The 19,213-nt window shown below is 29.7% G+C and overlaps 1 protein-coding gene across 1 annotated transcript in view; it reads left to right on the top strand.

Annotated features, from left to right (window-relative positions):
* Positions 1-2,066: 2,066 nt before the first annotated feature.
* LOC106679633 (uncharacterized) overlaps positions 2,067-19,213 on the top strand; it is a 145,150-nt gene continuing 128,003 nt past the window's right edge. The window contains exon 1 of the mRNA XM_014418895.2: positions 2,067-2,327. Coding sequence (XP_014274381.1) covers positions 2,156-2,327 — 172 coding nt within the window. The 5' untranslated portion in view covers positions 2,067-2,155. The remainder of the gene's footprint in view (positions 2,328-19,213) is intronic.

The raw sequence follows: 19,213 nt of genomic DNA, 5'->3' as shown, positions 1-19,213 counted from the left end.
TATAAAAAAAAAAAAATGAAAACAAACCTGATTATACATAAGAGAAAATATATTCATGAATGAAAATATATTGCATCGATTAGCATCTATATTAACATCCATTATTTTATTCAAAGTTCACCAACAATCATAAATCTAATATAAATTTAAATTGGGTTTCAAAATTTTTTTTTCTACAAAAAAAAATAAATTAGAAAGCCCAATTTTAAGCACTTTAGAGACATTCATTAATACATTATTGTATTTTAATGTTCGTTAAATAAAATATAAATCATACCTACTTATGAGCTATACATAATGGACTATACAATAAAGGTATATGCAAGTAACATTTAAGATTATTGAGTTTGTTTTTTGAAAAATTATTTTTGGTACAGATAGACTGTATATAGAGCAAAAGAGTAACTATAAACGTCAATCAATCATGAAAATAATCTCTAATACAACTTCATACCCATGGAAGTAGGTTCACTACTATAACTTTATCTTTTCCAGTTGCGGCCTCAATCCTGGGGCGCTAATCCAAGCCTAAACAATAAGTCAAATGTTTATTGATGATCTAAAAAACATTAAAGTTAATGTAGACAAAACGAAGGGAATTATGTTTTCCTTTCATAAAAGTACGAAGAAACTTTCAAGTAATTTAGAACTGGATGGATGCTAGAATGATATTTAAAAGAAAGAGAGCATGCATTGGATCGGCACATGAAGTTTCCTAATAAACTAAAATTAGTTTAAACGAGCTAAAGCAACCAGGCTCCATCAGTTATAGGCTTAAGGATATTGTCTCTTTTTCGGAAACTTATGATTTATAAAGAAATAAGTTGGGAATTAGGCAGCTACTGCTTTATGGAGTACCTAATTTTAAACATTTGTTACATTAGGTTTAGGAGTATATAATTATTTCAAAATATAAAAAATAGTTAAAAGAACTTCTCTGCTGGAGAAAAAGAGAGCCAAAATTTATAAAAAGCTACAAATACTATAAATAAAAAAATGATTTACGCGCAGCACACAAATTTCATATTTTACGACTGTGAGGAAATAGTATTTAATAAAATTGAACCTAGTCCGACCTTCTGACGTTTTAAAAGCCATTATAAGCCATAGAATATACTAATTTAATATTTTATTTTTATTTTTAGCTTTTGAGATATCCAAATAGGAGTGAACCCCGTGAGTAGTTATAATATTAGACATACTCAAACTGAATTGATAAAAACTCACAGTAACTCCTTAAAATATAATTGGATTACAGTAGAATAAAATGAAATGAACATCGATACCAAAAAGAGGAAACACAGGAGGTAAGAAAAAAAACATTCCAGGTTTTGTTTTTGGGCTGCCAGAAAGCTTAAAGAGGAAGAGCCATACGTCATAGTAAAAATTCTAGTAATTTTAAAAATCAGATCGTTTTCTTACCAACAGGGACCAAACTCCATAACGTTCATAACTCCTACGTTTTATTCTTCTTGCAATAAATTTCCTAATTACCAGAGATAGATCACAAAAAGTATTAGTAACGAACAGAGGATACTATTTAAACATATTTAAAGTGATGTAATTAATTTAATTTAGACAAATGTGCAAATTGTTGGTTGTACTTAAACTTTAAATTTTTGTTCCTTACAGGATGACAGAAATAAATAATTAAAATAATTTCAATTCTATCATTCATTACAGAAATTGTTACTAGTAATTAGTCTATTCATTGACATTTGTATTCCTTTAGTTTATTATTATATTTTTGTATTTATAACTCTCTTTTTATATTTTGATTACCTAATTATTCATTAGAATGTTCTATCTTGTTCCTATTTAGTCCTAATGAAGTCCTTCTTAGTGGGACGAAAAATTGGATGCTGATTAATTTTTTTTTTGCTATTTGGAGTAACTTTTTTGAACGCCAACCGGGGCACCTTCCTACAATTAATAACATAGGTCCTACTAATAAATAAATAAATAAATCTTTTTCCATCATTTCCCGTTGCATTCCTCAGTTAGATGCCAAGGATACACTAACACTCTGTTAGTAAACAGTTGAGGAACGCACCTGTAGCGGCTTGGGCTGGGCGAGGGTTGGTGGGAGCTGACCTGCCCCCACCTCCTCTAGCCACCTGCTCGCTCTCAGTAGTCTGTCATGTAGTGTACAGTCATGGTGTTCCGGCTAGTTGTCTTCTTGTCGATCGTCATCGGTGTCTTCGCCGACGATGGCTGTTACTCCGGAGGTTCCGTCTTCGGCGCCGTTATTGGAACCATCCTGGCCATCTTCCTCCTCCAAGCCGCCGGCTACTTTGTCTGGAATATGTACTGGAAGGGAAAGAGTGGTGAGTGGCGCCTATTTTATACCTGTCTTGTCCCCGCCTTGCATGAAGCCGTTAGGTTCAAATATCTGCCTGCGTCCTGACAGTTGATTCTTCTTAATGAATATTTTCGCAATATAATATAGATTTGAGTGGATTGAATAAACAAATGTATAGTCTACAATTTTGTGTGTTGATAAACAAGTATGTTATCTCGATGTCAACATCGTTTGTTTTTGTGGGAAAGCAGTAGTTTTTTACATTTAATAATACCAGTTAAATAAATTTCAGTGACTCCATTATTTTTATCTTTCTCATATTTAGTAAAATAAAACAATTAATTTAATAATTTATGCACGCTACATGCATTTATATAATTCAACAAGGCAACAGAGGTCAAAATATCATAATATATTCCACGAATTTACTAAAAAAAAATCTGCCAAGTAAAGGTTCCGTATAACTTCCTCATGATTTTCAGTTTTTTTTTTCTTCCATTATTTTATTTTAAAAAAGTTTCTTGTTCTGAAAGTTAGTATTTTTCTGTATATCTCCATAGGCATATACAATTATGTATGTATTTGTAGTTTGAGAATATAATTTACGGGAAGATCTTGACGTTGATGAAATATAGCTGTATCCAAAAAGGAGTTTTACGCATGCGTAAGCGAATTTAGTAGATGGAATCTGATAAAATTGCTACAACACCAATTCTACGCTATTTTAAGTTCTCTCTAAATTTTGTCCAAATTGGAGAAGCCGTTTTGGAAATGTAGGTGTACCTTGGAAATTACGTTTACTCAAGCGCAAGCGATTAACTGAAATTATCGATATAGGACCAATCAGGTTTCATTCCACAGGATCCCTGAAAATTACATCAAAATAGAATCAATTGTTTGATTGACAATACTATGCCCCAATATAAAACTTGACTAAAGACAGATAGACAGCTAACATACACGGAAAATAGATTGTTTCTTGATGTTTGTAATGCGAGTGAAAATATTATATTTTGTTTTGAGGAGACAAAAATTTTTTATTTGCTGCATGCATACATACTTTCTCTATTTTTTGAAGTGAGGAAACAAATAATATGTTTATTAAACACTAGTCATAACATGTTTAAAGTCAAGGAAAAATTACATTAGCAGATAAACTGACTATGAACATAAGACCAACCACCGTATATACATCATTACACTTTAAATCAATTGCAATATAACTTTAAATAAGAGTATCCCAGAATTTCACTTAAATAATCAAGAGTTTACATATAAAAGCATCTTTATTCTTTAATAGTCTATTAAACTTACCAATATTGTTAGAACAGAACTAACAAATAATATTTCATGATTATTGCATTTAGATTATATGCTTAACCCTCGTATGTGACAGGTCTGTCGGACCCATTTACAAGTATTTGTCAACTTTTTATTACAATAAACCAATTATTAAGAGAAATAAATGCTATGGATCCCTCATAACCGCCTGTCGCGCTAAGGGGTTTAGCTAATTAAAAGTAAAAAAAATAAATAAAATAATTAAATCTCAATTAAAACTTGGTAATGAAATTAAAAATATTTTTTATCTAAATAGTCTTAATTTACAATAAAATGAAATAAATAAAAATATATAAATACTTAAGTATGTAAAAACAACTTTCTTATTGAAATTATAACCACACCTCTTTCACGTGGAATTCTGTCTTACTACTGATTTTTGTTTAAAAAAGTCACAAATCAAACAATAAACATAATAAATTACTATCATTACCTAATGCTTTTAATGATGACATTTTTGTAAATTTAACAATCATCTAGGTTAATATTGTTATTAGACATTTGAAATCTATTAAACAATTCGTAACGTTTCTGTTCTTTACGTGTGAATAACTGGAAAAATAAATTATACAACTCAATTATTTTCAAAAATACTTGTGAACGGTTCGCTAATTGTTATAAATTAAAATATGTCTTCCATCAATTAATAATACCGAGCTATTATTCTCAAAATTCTTTAATTTTTTGCTTAATAACTGTACGAAATCGTAGTTAACTAAATATAGTAACGTACAACGTTCCTAAAATTGTAGTGTTTTTTACTGTTATTAGATAAGAAATTTATTTATAAATGGTTCAAATTTTTGAAGTTCACTTTTTACCATTGTTCTGTCTTTGCCAGGATTATGTTTCAAGGAATAAACCGATTTTTTTGTATTTATTTGGGTTATAACCTTCGATGGGACAAATCTGACACTGTGTACAGAGCTTAAAAAAATGTGTTTTATATTTACTGCAGGGGTACAAGGCACACTGAGTACAATACTTTTAACGTATTCTGCCAATGTTATCATAGAAACCCATTTGATTTTTATTTATTTATTTTATAAACGTATTTACCAAAATAGGGTCACTAGCATCCGTTCGTTTTTATTAGTTTTTAGAATAATTCCAAAAGGGTACATCTCGCGCAACATTTCAGATCCTTATGTGAGAGACAATTAAATTAAGAGCATGAACTAAATTAAAAAATAACTAAGCCTTTTTCGTAGGAACAATGTTAAGGCCGATATAGCAAGAAGGATTTATACTGGACTTTTGACCCAAACCGGTAAGGAAAGTTTTTGTGATTGGGCGCGCCAAATATTCTTTTTATGAGAGCAGACATATGAAGCCATTAGTTTCAAAACAGGCTCAAAATGTTTTAATTTGATTTTTAAAATGTACTCAATATTCTGCATTACTTACCGAAGTCCTATTGAACTAAAAGACCTAAATGCGGTATACAAAACGGTCCGAACTAATAAATTACTTTCGCCAAATAGGGCAAGCCAATTCCGGTATCATTTGTAAATTTTTCGAAAACTGAACGTTATAGAAATGTTTAAAAATTTAAAATAAAAAAAAAATTACATAGCTTGAATCATGGTGCTATTTTTTCACTACATAATGGTTAATTTTTTTGCTTCTTATATTTTCATATCAATATAATTAGTAAAAAAAATGACTAGATTCGTTATATTATCAGTCTACAGCTGTATGTGTAATTTGGCATTGAATAGGTGAACGTCCCTAAGCAATAATCTATATATCTTACCGCTTTATATTTAGATATCTTTGAGTATAAATATATACACGTACAATTAAAGCAATACTAAACTAATTCAAAAATATAACCATCGAGAAAATTAATTTAAAAATTTTTTATCACTTGTTAAATCTTATGTTTGCATGAAAAAGTAATTGAAGAATAACTTCGTAACGAATTGTTAGTTCAATTAGCAAAAATGAGCTTAAAGTAAAAAAAAAATCTTTGAAATATATTTATGTTTTATGTTACTGTTGCATTGATATGACTTAACACAACACGTGACGATCTTAAAATATTAGATAACAGGTTATCGCCGATAGACTAACTGAAACCACAACGACCACAGCAGCTTTTTATGGTTGTTGTCTGTTTCTGATTGACTAGCTTCTAGAAATTTTATCGATAAAAATTAGTACAACTTTTTAAAAAAAAAATAAATATTTTTAGGGAAATGATAGGAAGACATAAATTACAAATTACCAGTATATGATAAAGATTTACGAGTAAAACGGTGTTGTTAATATCTACTCGATTTCGCTTGAACGCATAGTTGTAAACGTCAAATAGCATTAAAATAAAAATATTTGCTAATATTATATATTTCAGCAGAAATTATACCCTTTGAGATTTGATTAATTGATATTTCTAAAAATTTTATTTTACCTTTCTAGACAACGTTTCGTGCCCATAAGCCTATGACATGATGTATTACTTTAATCAGACAATTTTATAAAATTGTTTATTAATTCTTTCATTAAGAGAGTGTCACTTATCAACATGAAATTACAGATTATTGTCAGGAGAGTACTAATATACGAAAGGGTATACTTTTTCCTGGAATACATAATATTAGTAAAAATATAGAATTAACCTTTAGAGTAAGTAAGTAAAAAATAGTATAGTCTGTTATTTTTTTCATGTGTCAGTTGGTTCATTTTTATTTCCTAAAAAATTATGATAGCAAAAAAATCTTTATTCTTGTGAACAAATTATTGTACTTCTATTCCTTGGAATAATATTGTTAGGTTTGTAAAAATGTTGAGTACTTTGTTAATGTATGATAAAATGGTTTCTAATGATCATATACTTCCCTTGATTTTTGCCAAAATAAATTCTCAATCTGTTGATTTCTGGTCAGAAAAAAGAATTTAGCGAAATTGATTTACTGCAAAAAGGTTTTATTAGTTTTTATCACGTGCTAGAAAGCTTCTATTGGGTATTGAGTAAAAAATAAGCTAAAATGATTAGGCTCTAACTATTATCCTTTAATAAATTCTTTAAAACAAATCGAAATTTTATCTTATATACTATCATTTAATTTAAACAAATAAAAAATTATTTAAACTCATTGTCGATATAAATCTTGCGTAATTGTTCGCTCTAATCTAGGCTGAATAATTTATTGTATACAATAAATATATTGTATTGTATTGTATACATAATATATACATTTTAGAGGAAATAAATTATAAACTTCAGATTTATAGTTTGAATATGACTGACTACTCTTGAATTATTGACAGTTACTGCAATATAAAACTACTCATACATATTTCATTCCCATGCTAAAATATGGGATGACCTTAAGAGCATTTTAATAGAATTTTTTTATTGTTACGTATGTTTTTCCGACTTCTCAATGCCAAACGAGAAGTTTTTCCTTATCGGTGGTTTTGAAAAATTAGCATAAATAAAATTTATAATTGATGACCTTTATCTCTAGACACTTTGTTAAAATATTTCATATTATAAATTAAGTTTAGGTGAACTAAGCCGTTGTTTCATTCATATTTATAATTTTATAGAATATCAAGAAGAAATAAACGGTTAATAACGTCAACCTCAATAAAAATAAACTTCTGAATAACAGTTAGTTATATACTGTACTTTTTATTATTTTTCAAGTTCATTTATGCTCTGTGCTTTATCAAAACATGGGATTATCCTTGTTTGAATTTTTTTAGGCCTGAAAAAATGTCTTTTTGAATAATTAACTGATTTGAAAAATTAAGTTGAAAGTTGTTTATATACATCATGTAAACTTCAGTTCGATTGAAATATATATCGATTAATATCTAGTATATCTAGGTCGATATTTAGTTCTGATAAGTTAGCATTTAGGATTGACATTTTTTTTATTAAATAGTTAGAATTTGTTACGACTCTTCGACATTTAGTTCGAATTCATGATAGAAATAAGAAAACCTGTTTTGTTCCATAAATGTTTTTTTCCCTACAGAACATTGGGTATCAACTTAAGAGGAATTCATAACAATGTCATATTGCTTATCAATGTGAGTGGTTCTATTCCACGTGCCTATGTGCAAGTTTTGCCAATTATTCCATGCCATTGGAACAGAGCTTATGTGAAAGACGTTTAAATTAGCCACAAGCTTGAACTAAACTAGAAAATAATAAAGACCTTAATCGGAGGAGCAATATTGGCGAAGATATAGTAAAAAGGTTTTGTTCTTTTTATGAGAACAGAGAAAAAAAATTAATTGAAGCTTATTAGTTTAAGCTAATTATTTTCAATACCGGCTCAAAATATTTTGATTTGATTTTTCAAAAGTACTCAATGTACTGCATTACTTATTGAACAAAAAGACCTCAATCCGGTACAAAGAACGGTTCGATTTAACAGATTAACTACATCAAATAGTTCATTTATCTTTTGTACTTTATTGAAAGATGGGATTACTCTGTATGGATTAATTTATACCTGAATAAAACTTCTTTAAGAATAATTAATTAATATGAAATTTGGGAGTAATGTTTATAGACATAACTTATATGCATTACGTAAAGGAAAATTCGGTTGGAGTGTTTTAATCCTATTTATTTCTTCGAAGTAAGCATTAAGAATTAGTATTTTTTTTTTAAATTGATAACATTTTCATGTTTCGACTCTTTGATATTTAATTAGAAATAATAGAACCTGTTTTATCGATGTTATTTTTCCTGCTGGAGTATTATTAACAACTTAATATAACAGAGAAATTAATAGTTTAAACATGTCATTAATTATAAATATGAATTGTACAATGCCATGTTTATAAAACCGAGTTTTTGTTAATTATTCTACGCTATTGAAACAGAGCGTAGATGTAAACCTAGTTATCAAATTGATAAATTTCTTTTTTTCGATTAAAATTTCTTGAACTGGTACTTCTTATTAGAAATTTATACTTCCTGGTACATAAAACGTCGGAAAACCCATTTCGTTTCCCCGGATATTAGCAACGAAAATGTCAGGTTTATCGTCTAATAAAAAACTACTAAAATTAGATTCCTATAAAAATATTGTTTTTTATTATTACTGCGCTATCAGAATAGTTCTTTTAAATGTACCGTAAAAATATAGTAGTTTTTTTTATGATTCTCCTAAGTAATTCAGTTGGAAAACGATCAATTCAAGAGCACTACAGCGTGTACTAAGAAACTGGTTCCAATGATAAACCGCACCATTGGCCGATGTAGTGGAGATAGAACACATGGAAATGAGACATGGAGGTTTCGATAAACCTTTTAATGATATGTTATGCTGTCGTGTTGTTTATTGGTTCGTACTAGAAGCTTTAAACATATCTTACTATACTCCTTTAAACTATTACATGTTATTAAGATTAAGACCGAACAGAATGTTGAGAGATGTTTCACATTAACACCCTGTTTAAATATTTACAGATTTCGGATTCAATTAAAAAAAATTCGTTGATGGAGGATTTATGGATGTTTTGGATTTATGAGATGTAAACACTTATTGCACTTACAGTATAGTTAAATAAATAAGCCATAAAAATAAAATATTACCATATAAGAATTAAATAAAATATACCCTAATTAATTTATTTATGTATTTAATTATTGTATCACATGCATTAGATTTGATTTTTATTCAGGGTGATCAACATCTTGGTTATTACGCCCTTTTTACTTTATATATCTTCTTGTCTTTGAAATTTGATAGATGAATATTTATTTAAAAAATACTGTTTTCTTTTAACGATTACGCTGGTTTATATTGGTAATTTATATTTTAGAATATAGTAGGGGTTTCTTTTAACTTTTATGATTTTTGTCTATGGAATCTGTTGAGTCTTTTAGAGCCAATTCTATGGAACGAGGTGTTTTATTATTTTCGAAGGCTTGACGAAATGATGTCCATTCTTCATTTATATGTTTTATGGACAACGGGGAATGACAGATTTGGCATTTAGGTTGGCCCTCTTTTGTGATTAAGTGAACGTGTGTTAAGTTGGAATGTCCTATTCTCACTCGTGCAATAACCACTTCTCCCTTTTCCGGCCACTTTTGTGAGCTTTTTTTTAACGTTTCTCAGCTTATTAGTCAGTGGAACCTCAGCACACATTGAATCCAAACTTTTCCGGACTCTGTTCCTTAAAAATGCCTTTACGTCTTTTGGCTTGTGAATTTCGAGTAGTGGAACATTCGTTGTTGTTGCCTTTTTGGCCGCTTTTCCGCTGCCTCATTTCCAGGTATTCCTGAGTGTCCTGGAGTTCAGAGAAAGGTTACACTTTTTTTTAGATGTTTTAATATGCCTATATAATTATGAATTTTATCTTTCGTGGGTCCGTTTTTACTGAAGTTTGGTAAACTCTGGAGAGCAGACGTTGAATCTGAACAAATCAGTATGTTTGAGTATTCGCTTTCCATGGATGAATAAAGTGTTGTTGATATCACATATATAATTAATCCTAAAATGTATTTGTCAATTTAATTATTTTTAAAAATAAAACATAGCAATAAAATGTTAACATCTGACGATTTTAAACTAATGGGCATGAATTTTCTATCATTAATTCTGAAGGCCCAGATGTCATTGATTATGCCTAGATGTGGAAGACAAACGAAACCTAGATTGACTAATTGTTGTGCCAGCTTCTCACCATAAATTGATATGTGTATTTACGTATTTATGCATTGAGTTCTGTGCTGTTAATACATTTTTGTGTTCTAATGTGCGAATAAATTGCCTTCATAATGATAATTATTGTAAAACTATACTTTTAATTTTTATTTTTCCAATAAGGAAAAAAATATTGAATACATTTTGTTAAACTTCAAGAAAAGAATAAAGTATTTAAAAAATTGCAAACTAATACGAAAAAAACTGAAAACAATTGAGGGACAACGTGGTATAAAGTTCTACGATTTTCTTTGTCCGGTTCAACACTCTGAAGAGTTTATAATGTTTTTCTCCGAATAGTACATTTTTATTTTGTTTTGTTTTTCTCATAAAACAGCAACTGAATGCAGTGTTCAAATAGTTGTCCCTAAGATGCCTATTGATAGTTCATAAGATCCATGGTATGATGCAGTAATAACAATTGTTTCGGACATAAGTACTTTAAAAAAAAATCATAGAATTTCAAAATACTTTGCCTAATTATGGGACACACAAGGGCAATAGATATCTGAAACTTGGGAAAAAAAGGACTTACTCGTGAGAGTGTCTTTGAATATAAGTAGGCAGGCCCTTATCCGGACAGAGCCTTTCGGTTATAGTATTATTACACTGTTTCAATACAACGCTTTCAGTCTTCTATATATCAGTGCATAATAAACCTGACGATTTTTTACTACTCATGAATATTACCGTGATTAATTAAAAATTGTTATTAATTAATTTATTGTAATTATCGATTCCCAATTACCAAAACTGACTAAACAATAAAATTATTTGTTCTACATAATTTCAGATTTAATGAGAAAAAACTACAATATAATGTAATAAAATAAATCAAAATATTTTGAATCGCGATAGTAAACTTTCTAATTATTAATTCATAAGATAGGATAAGTGGTTCCAAAATACATTTAGATGTTATTATCTACTTCACAGCAACGGTACTCCCATAGAAACATATAAAAAAAGAAAACAATTTTAAAATTCCCATTAAAAAAAACAAAATGAATCAAAAATGTTAATATCTTTAATGTGAAAGATAGCGATAACACTAAAAAATGATGTCATAAATTATACGCGCATTCCAACCGAAAGTGGAGTAGCTTTCCACGCTGGCTGGCCATAAATATTAATTTAGTTCCAAGTTAAGAGCCGAAGTTTCGTTCACACCGATTAACAATCATTTAGAGATTGGTTATTACAGAATTATAATTTTATAACCATAATTCATGTTATGTAGCATTGATCCTTGCTCGGTTTGGCCTAACGTTATCAGTGTTTTACAATACTGGCACATCAATGCTTATAGGCCTAAATAATAACTAATTACCATCTTCTCCTTTACACGCCACAACCCCTGATGAAGACCTGAAACTCAGGTCGAAACGTCGGCATAAAATAAATAAATATGGTTGTGTTTATTTATGTTGTTCTTTGCTGACCGCACCCCCCGTCAAACTTCTTCAAGCATAAAAACTAATTACTGGAGGGTGATCGGTGAAGGGTCAGCTACGAACAAAAGAAGGAGAGATAAAAAACAATCTGGTGCGATGCGCGCAACGCACAGGTTCCACTTTCAACATTTTTTTCTGCCATGAATACAATAGTTCAACTTAAGATAACGAAGCCGTCATGCAATTGGGAAAGATCTGTCTTTTCCTGTTAGAATTGGAAATTTACATTTTTCTCCTTTGTTTATTCATAAAATTCTTTAATTTTTTATATTCGTCTATTGTTCGTTATTGTTAAGGATGGGAACCGTTTCCATATAAACAAAATGCATTCTGTTGGAAGGTAGTCCGGGTGGCGGTCAATAAAGATACCAAAATAGTAAAAGAAAACTATTTATGGTGAACTAACGTTTCGCCTTACTTTAAAGGACTTCGTCATGGCTGTCAGATTGTAACACAACGGTTGACTGTAAATAGTTTTGTTTTACTACTTTGGTACCTTTATAAAACGACACCCGGGCTACCCTCCTACAGAATACTTTTAATTTTTTTTTTTTTGAAACAGTTCTCATCGTTAATAATAGCAAACAATAGCTGAAAACAAAAACTTAAGAATTTTACGAATGAACAAAGAGAAAAATGAAAAATGTAAATATCCTTTTTTAATAGGAAAAGCCGAGACGGGTCTTTCCCAATTACATGACGGCTTCGTTATCTTAAGTTGAACTATTGTATTCTTGGCGAAAAAAAAAAATTAAATTTGTTATTTGCATTTTAAAAACACCTCAATAACGAATTTTTATATCTATAGAAAATATTAAAAAAATTCTTTTTAAAACAATCTTGATCCTTTTCTCTCAACTTTATTATTTTTTAACATCCGACGTTTCGACCTCTCAGGTCATTTTCAAGGATTCCTTATTCTGTCTTCACTCCTTTTTTTTTCCTTTAAAATTCATTAATGCTGGCTAATTGCCTTTGTCCCAATAATTTCTTCTATTAAATTATATCCTAAATTTAAAACTTTTATTTATCACTTTTATGTTCATTAATAAAATAAAATTAATGAACATAAAAGTGATAAATAAAAGTTTTAAATTTAGGATATAATTTAATAGAAGAAATTATTGGGACAAAGGCAATTAGCCAGCATTAATGAATTTTAAAGGAAAAAAAAAGGAGTGAAGACAGAATAAGGAATCCTTGAAAATGACCTGAGAGGTCGAAACGTCGGATGTTAAAAAATAATAAAGTTGAGAGAAAAGGATCAAGATTGTTTTAAAAAGAAACTAAACCACTCTCAAACAACTATATTAATAAAAAATAAATCTAATAATTAAAAAAATTATTATAATCCCGGGTCTTTAGATATTTTTGTCTAAAATAGCAAAAATCAAGGTAACCTCAACTCTAATCCACCAATCTACACAAAATTTGGGTTCTTTTACCATCTTGATACCTTTATTGACCGCCATCCGGACCATCTTCCAACAATGTACTTCATACGGTTAATTATCTTCTTCCAAAATTAAAAGTACTTTAGAGGAAGTATTAAAAATTCGTTATTTAAACCCTGCCAGACTATTTCAATAAGAATAAGGCATATTTGATATTAAAAAACATTTAATTCTCCATTGTTATTGTGAATTTAATCAAGTTCGTTTTTGAGAACATCGATTCTATAAAGTGGCACTTCAGGTCGTTAATTTTTCGATTTCATCGAAAAAGTTGCTGTCACATCCCAGACATATACTCACCTTAAATATGTAATTTCAGTTTCGTATGACTTTTCGTTTTTGAGCAAGGCTGTTCACAGACACAGATAAACACTCATACTGTCCATTTTGCAAGTTAAGATTTATTGGACTCATGGGACCTCAAAACATTTTTTATATAGTGGGGAACAGTTAATTCCACCACAAAGAGAAAGTGTTCATTAAAATCGGTAAAATGATTTAGACATTTGGTAAGTTTATGAGTTGTCTTTTTAGAAACGGTAAGGTTAAGGAAAAATATTGCGTATTTATTTGAGTAAGTATCGGGTTTTGTATATTTTTTATGGTTCATTAGTATTGGAGGAATTTCTTTTAGAATAAAAAATTATACAATAGAAAACAGCAGTATTAACAATGTAGTGGTGTTGCTTGTTAGGTTTTTATAGACGTCGATTTGTTTGGTATGAGGCTTAAAAACCTCAAAGTTTGGGATAGTGGAATGTAAAAATTTCTTAGTACATTTCTCTGTACCCATATTCTAAATTCCCTGAAATTTTTATTTTTATTTGTAATACTTATTTTAATTATTCATCATTAATTTAATTGTTTCCTTATAACCTACCAATGAATTTTTTAAAGTTCGTTTATACTCCTGTTTATTTTATATGTCCATCTCCTAAATCCTTATTATGTTCAGCATGGGAACTGTATTATTGAGATACCGTATTTGTTCAGATACACGCCGACCTGTTTTTTTTTTCTGAAATTGTATTGGATAATAATTGGGTCAATCTAGGAAAATTCGAGTTCGATTAAACTCAGTGCTTTTCAGTTACTCCATTTTATTCTCGTTTCAAATTAATTCCGTTTATAATGAGGATAAGGAAGAACCGTTTAGTTATCATCAAACATTTAGGGGAAGTTAAATGAATTTTTTTTTTTTTTTAAACTGGATCAGAGATAATAATATGTTGACGAAAAATGGTGTATTTAAACTGTGAGTTGAGAAATGTAGGTTTATGAAAACAAAGGAGAAGAATAAATGACATAAATTATAATTAAATTAAGAATTGAGAATATCAACCCAATTCGGTAAGTTTAAGCCGGAACGAAAAAGTATGTGATGAAAGGTAAGCAGTACCTAATTTGTGCTAGAAGGTTTCTTTTTTGAGACATGTATACTAATTTTTTTTTATTATTTATTTATTGCTATCTACAACTATACATTATAATCTATTTAGTAAATTTGATCTCAATTAAAATGGAGTGTTACAGGTGTGTAGAGAAACAACCCATTGGTAGCACTCTAACGACGTTTTACAGCAGCAGGTCTCGTGGCCATTTTTTTTTTTTTAGGATTGTCAGGAATGGAAGAGGAAGCAAGATTAGAAACTAGTGGGTTTGGGTGATTAGGGAGTTTATACTAAATTTAAAAATTTATTTCTTATTAGTTTTCAATAATTTATTTCAGTCGTAATTTTATTTTAGTTCCACAGATTTTTTTACATAAAAATTATATTCAAAATGCGTGTATGTCTATCTTGGAAGTCGTTCAATATCCGAGTAATTTATGAAACGCAACAAAATGGATCCATATCTAACTTGTTTTCTCATTGTAATGTTTTATTTACAAATTGTAATGTTATATAATATATAACAAAATTAACTTAGTATTAATCCAGCTTAGACTCATTATATTGGATTGATACTAAGTAAATTTTTATTGTATAAAATGATTAATCAATTGTGACATAAAAGCATGTTGAAATAGTTCAATTTTTTTCCCAGTAAAGTATGTTACTTTTAAACGCAAACAAAAAAAGTAATAAATAAATAAATAAAAACTAGATTCTATTCAGAAACTATTTCTGTTTTAAAGACTCATAGTTTATCATGGGTGATAGTTTAAAGTTTGTTGGATCTAAAATTCCCTGACGTTGAGTACTCAAATATTTTAATTAAATTACATTTTAAAATATACTGTGATTTTTTTTTTAATTTAGAAAAATATATGAGGTTTATTTTAAGATATATATGAGGTTTAATTATATTGAGATAGAAAGAGGACCGGCGCTGAGTAAGCCGACTCACGTATCGTTGGGGCATTCCAGATGAATATAGTTGAGGAAGTGGACTGTATTGTTATTCATAGTGCACTATTACCCAGGATGATTGAACTCCGCTCCTACTCTCCTATCGTCTCACTGAATCTTTCATAAGAAATGTTTCATCTTTAATACAAATAACTTATATAGTACGTATAATATTTTAAAATATTAAATATATGATCTATTTATGTGTTATAAAAAAATAATACAAAAACTTTAACAAACCTTTTTACACTGATACTATGTTAAAAGAAAAAAAAATGAGACTTTTGTTAATAGTCCAGTCAAATTAGTTTTTTTTACTAGAGAATTTCGAAAGCTATTAATTCAAAAATTGATTTTGGAAAGTATTTTCTGTGCGACGCACCATTTTCAAGATATTCGTCAAAAACGTAAAAAAGCTCCTTTAAACCTTTAAGCCTCCCTCCCACCCCGTATTGCAGCGAGTAAAATAATAATTTATTTCTGCAACTGCAAATAATTTATTTCCAGTTGCAGGCCTACCTTCTACGCCATAACCCCTGATGAAGACCTGAAACTTAGGTTGAAACGTCGGCATAAAATAAATAAATATGGTTTTGTTTATTTATGTTGTTCTTTGATGACCGCACCCCCTGACAAACTTCTCTAATAATTTATTTCTTGTTTACCGATTTCTGAAACTTGGAATACCATGATTTAATGAAGCATAAAAACAAATTTAACTGGATTAGGGGCTTCTTCTTGATTGTGCAATACTTTAAAGAATTTCACATGGTTTAATTTGGGCCAGAAAATAATTTTGTGCACGATGCACCGTTGTCGAGATATCAAAAGGATTAAAAAAAGGGACCATTAGTTTTCTCTTTTTCCGAACTGAAACTGATTGAAATTTATTGAGCGTTGTTGTAGGAAACCTTCTTCTGAATGCTATCGAAACTTTTAGAATAATGTGTTCCAACGAAGCAAAAAACCTGATTTGGCTGGACAAAAATTCAAAATTATAACTAAATTCGAACTCCTACTCAGCCTTGTCACGTGTTGCTTAGAATTTTCGTTGCTGCCACATCATGGATCTGTTATTTGCGTCCATATAGGCTGTTTTGAGCAATACATGTTTTAAAAAAATTGCTGCATATGTCAAGTTTCTGTAAGGTAATTTAGAGCCTAAAGAAAGAAACAAAAGACCCTTTAGTAGTTTTAATCAATATTTAATTTATTTTGTTATACTGATTTTTTGAACTTTTATACACCAAAGTAATCCTTTATTTCACCCTGAAGTATTATTGCTTTTTTTATTTATTTATAAAGTTATAACTTATTTATTTATTTTCCTGTTGTCTCTGCTTTGTAAGCAATGTTTGCAGTAGTGGGATGTTACACATGATTACGTAACTATAAATGGAAACAGTTAACAATTTTAACAAAATATAAAATATGTACACTTATATTTTCTTAATTTTTAAATCTCCGGTTTATATCCTGGTAGTCAGAAAAAAAATCCCGGTACAAAGTAGTTTCCAACTTCCATTGGTATCTCCCAAGCTAGTCTTCTTTTGCTGCTTTGAGAATCCCAATATATCTCAAGAATGTACCCACCGCTTAGCCATAAATATCCTCCATATCCTCGGGAGGGATAATTTTTCTCACTGTCGACGTCAATTCCCGTGGTTCTGATCGTGGTTAACCTCTCGAATACACAAGGTCGTGACCAAAGTCTCCGAAAAACCTCCACTCTTGAGAGCTATTGAGAATCTATATACCTATTACCGCATGCCAGTTTTGTATTAACTGCTAATCATTTGCATATGACAATTGGTTTCAAGTGATGGTTGATTGGTAGATGATAAGCTACAGGCCCAGCACTAAGCACAGGGCTGCACCTCAGATTAAACTTAACCTTGTTCCTAAAATTATACTTCTCCCACCAGTTATAAAGAAAAATTAATATTAAAGAATTACTCATTGACAAGGCTAAGTGAATAGGATATCTCAGTGAATAAGGCGCTGTCCAGGACCTGGGTTCTAAACCGGCTGTGGAAGATAATTATTGATTCTGTTATTGTAGCCGTAAGTCAACACTGTAGGTTTGGAAGCCCTCTTGGGACACGCCCAGTATCTACAACATGAATAGGTGCTCTGAATTGGGGGAAAAATTGGCGGTTGAGCGTGATATTGAACTTCTTGCACGACCGTTAGTCAAAAAACAATTCATGGGTTGTAGTTGTACAGATTATAAGTTTTTTTTTGGCAACAGTGAACGTGGCATACGTGAACCCACACGTAATACCCGCTACTGCTGCCGAAATCAAAAGGTTAGCTAGGAGTAAAAAAAAAAAATTAATAAATAAAAAAAATCGTGCTAAATAAATTTTATAATATTTGTTTAAAAAAATCCATGTTTTGTCGTGATTTTGTTGAAAATTGTGAAGGTTATAATAATTTAACATAGGAATGCCTGTTCACATGTTCTTTCTCTAAAAGTACAAAGTTGAACCTAAAATCGAGCCTTTTATCAATATCTAGAAGCTATAGATATTCAAATCTCGAATTTAAGAAAAGAATATAAGAATTGTAATATATATTTCTCACTTTTTCAGTTTTGCTGACGGCATAAATAGAGAATGAAATATCATCTAAGAGTAGTCGACTGTAATGAACGAACAATATCTAAATATTGTAATTCAGATTAAAGAAAGTGGGGAAGAGTGATCAAATGGAAAGCTGTTGTTTCGTTTAATGAGTACGGTACTCCTTTCTCTTGTACACGAGCTGTGTACACTTAAAGCTTCTTAAAGGTGTCAGTAAACAATTTCTTCTTTCCAGTGTTTTCGAGGTGCACTCTAAACAAAAAGTAGCCGAGACGTTTGTTTAAACTGTGAGAAACTAATCCATATCATCAAATGATGGTTAAAATAAAGACATATTTATCATTAAAAAAACCCCTAGTGTCAAGAATAATAGGAATGTAATCCCTAGAAATGTAATAATAGGGATGTAGTTAGTAAGCAGTTGTAGTTTAGTGAAAGGCGGAACCAATATTGGGTGTAGCTGTATGGTTTTCTTAAGATACGAAGTTAAGGTAGTTTAGAAAGATTGGGAGAGGTAGTTTAATTCTATAATTGTTGATTATATTAACTCATTTAATTATATTTATTATCATATGTACTTAATAATTGTTTGGAAAATTGGAAATTTTATTCAATTTTAATTGTATTAAATTACTTAAAAACTATAATTGTTTTAGAAATTACAATAGTAAATGCCGAAGGCTTGATGCTATGCGGGTGATCGCTGCAGGGCCATATCGGACAAGGGCATGGGTTGCTGGTTGTGGTTTTATTTGAGATTTTTTTTTTTTTTTTAAGGAATAAAGTTACGAGCTAAGCCTAAACAGTCCCGAACACGGCCATGGGTAGATAAATTTCGCCCTTGGTGCTGCATAAATAAAACAGATTCATGTTTGTGCGTAAGCTTTAACAAGGTCATTTTAAAGATATGGGTTTTTTTAAAAAATAAAACAAGTTTCCTTAACTATGTATAAACTGTTTCGTTGATTCATATTATTATTAGAATAGTGTCCAAACTCTTATAATAAAATGATTTTTTATTTTAACTTAAAAAGTTGTATTATTGA

The sequence above is a fragment of the Halyomorpha halys genome, unplaced genomic scaffold (assembly GCF_000696795.3).
Source record: "Halyomorpha halys isolate HHAL.00 unplaced genomic scaffold, Hhal_1.1 Scaffold212.1, whole genome shotgun sequence".
Taxonomy (NCBI): Eukaryota; Metazoa; Arthropoda; class Insecta; order Hemiptera; family Pentatomidae; genus Halyomorpha; species Halyomorpha halys.
The sequence above is the reverse complement of the archived record's forward strand: the minus strand, read 5'-3'. Positions and strand labels throughout refer to the sequence as shown.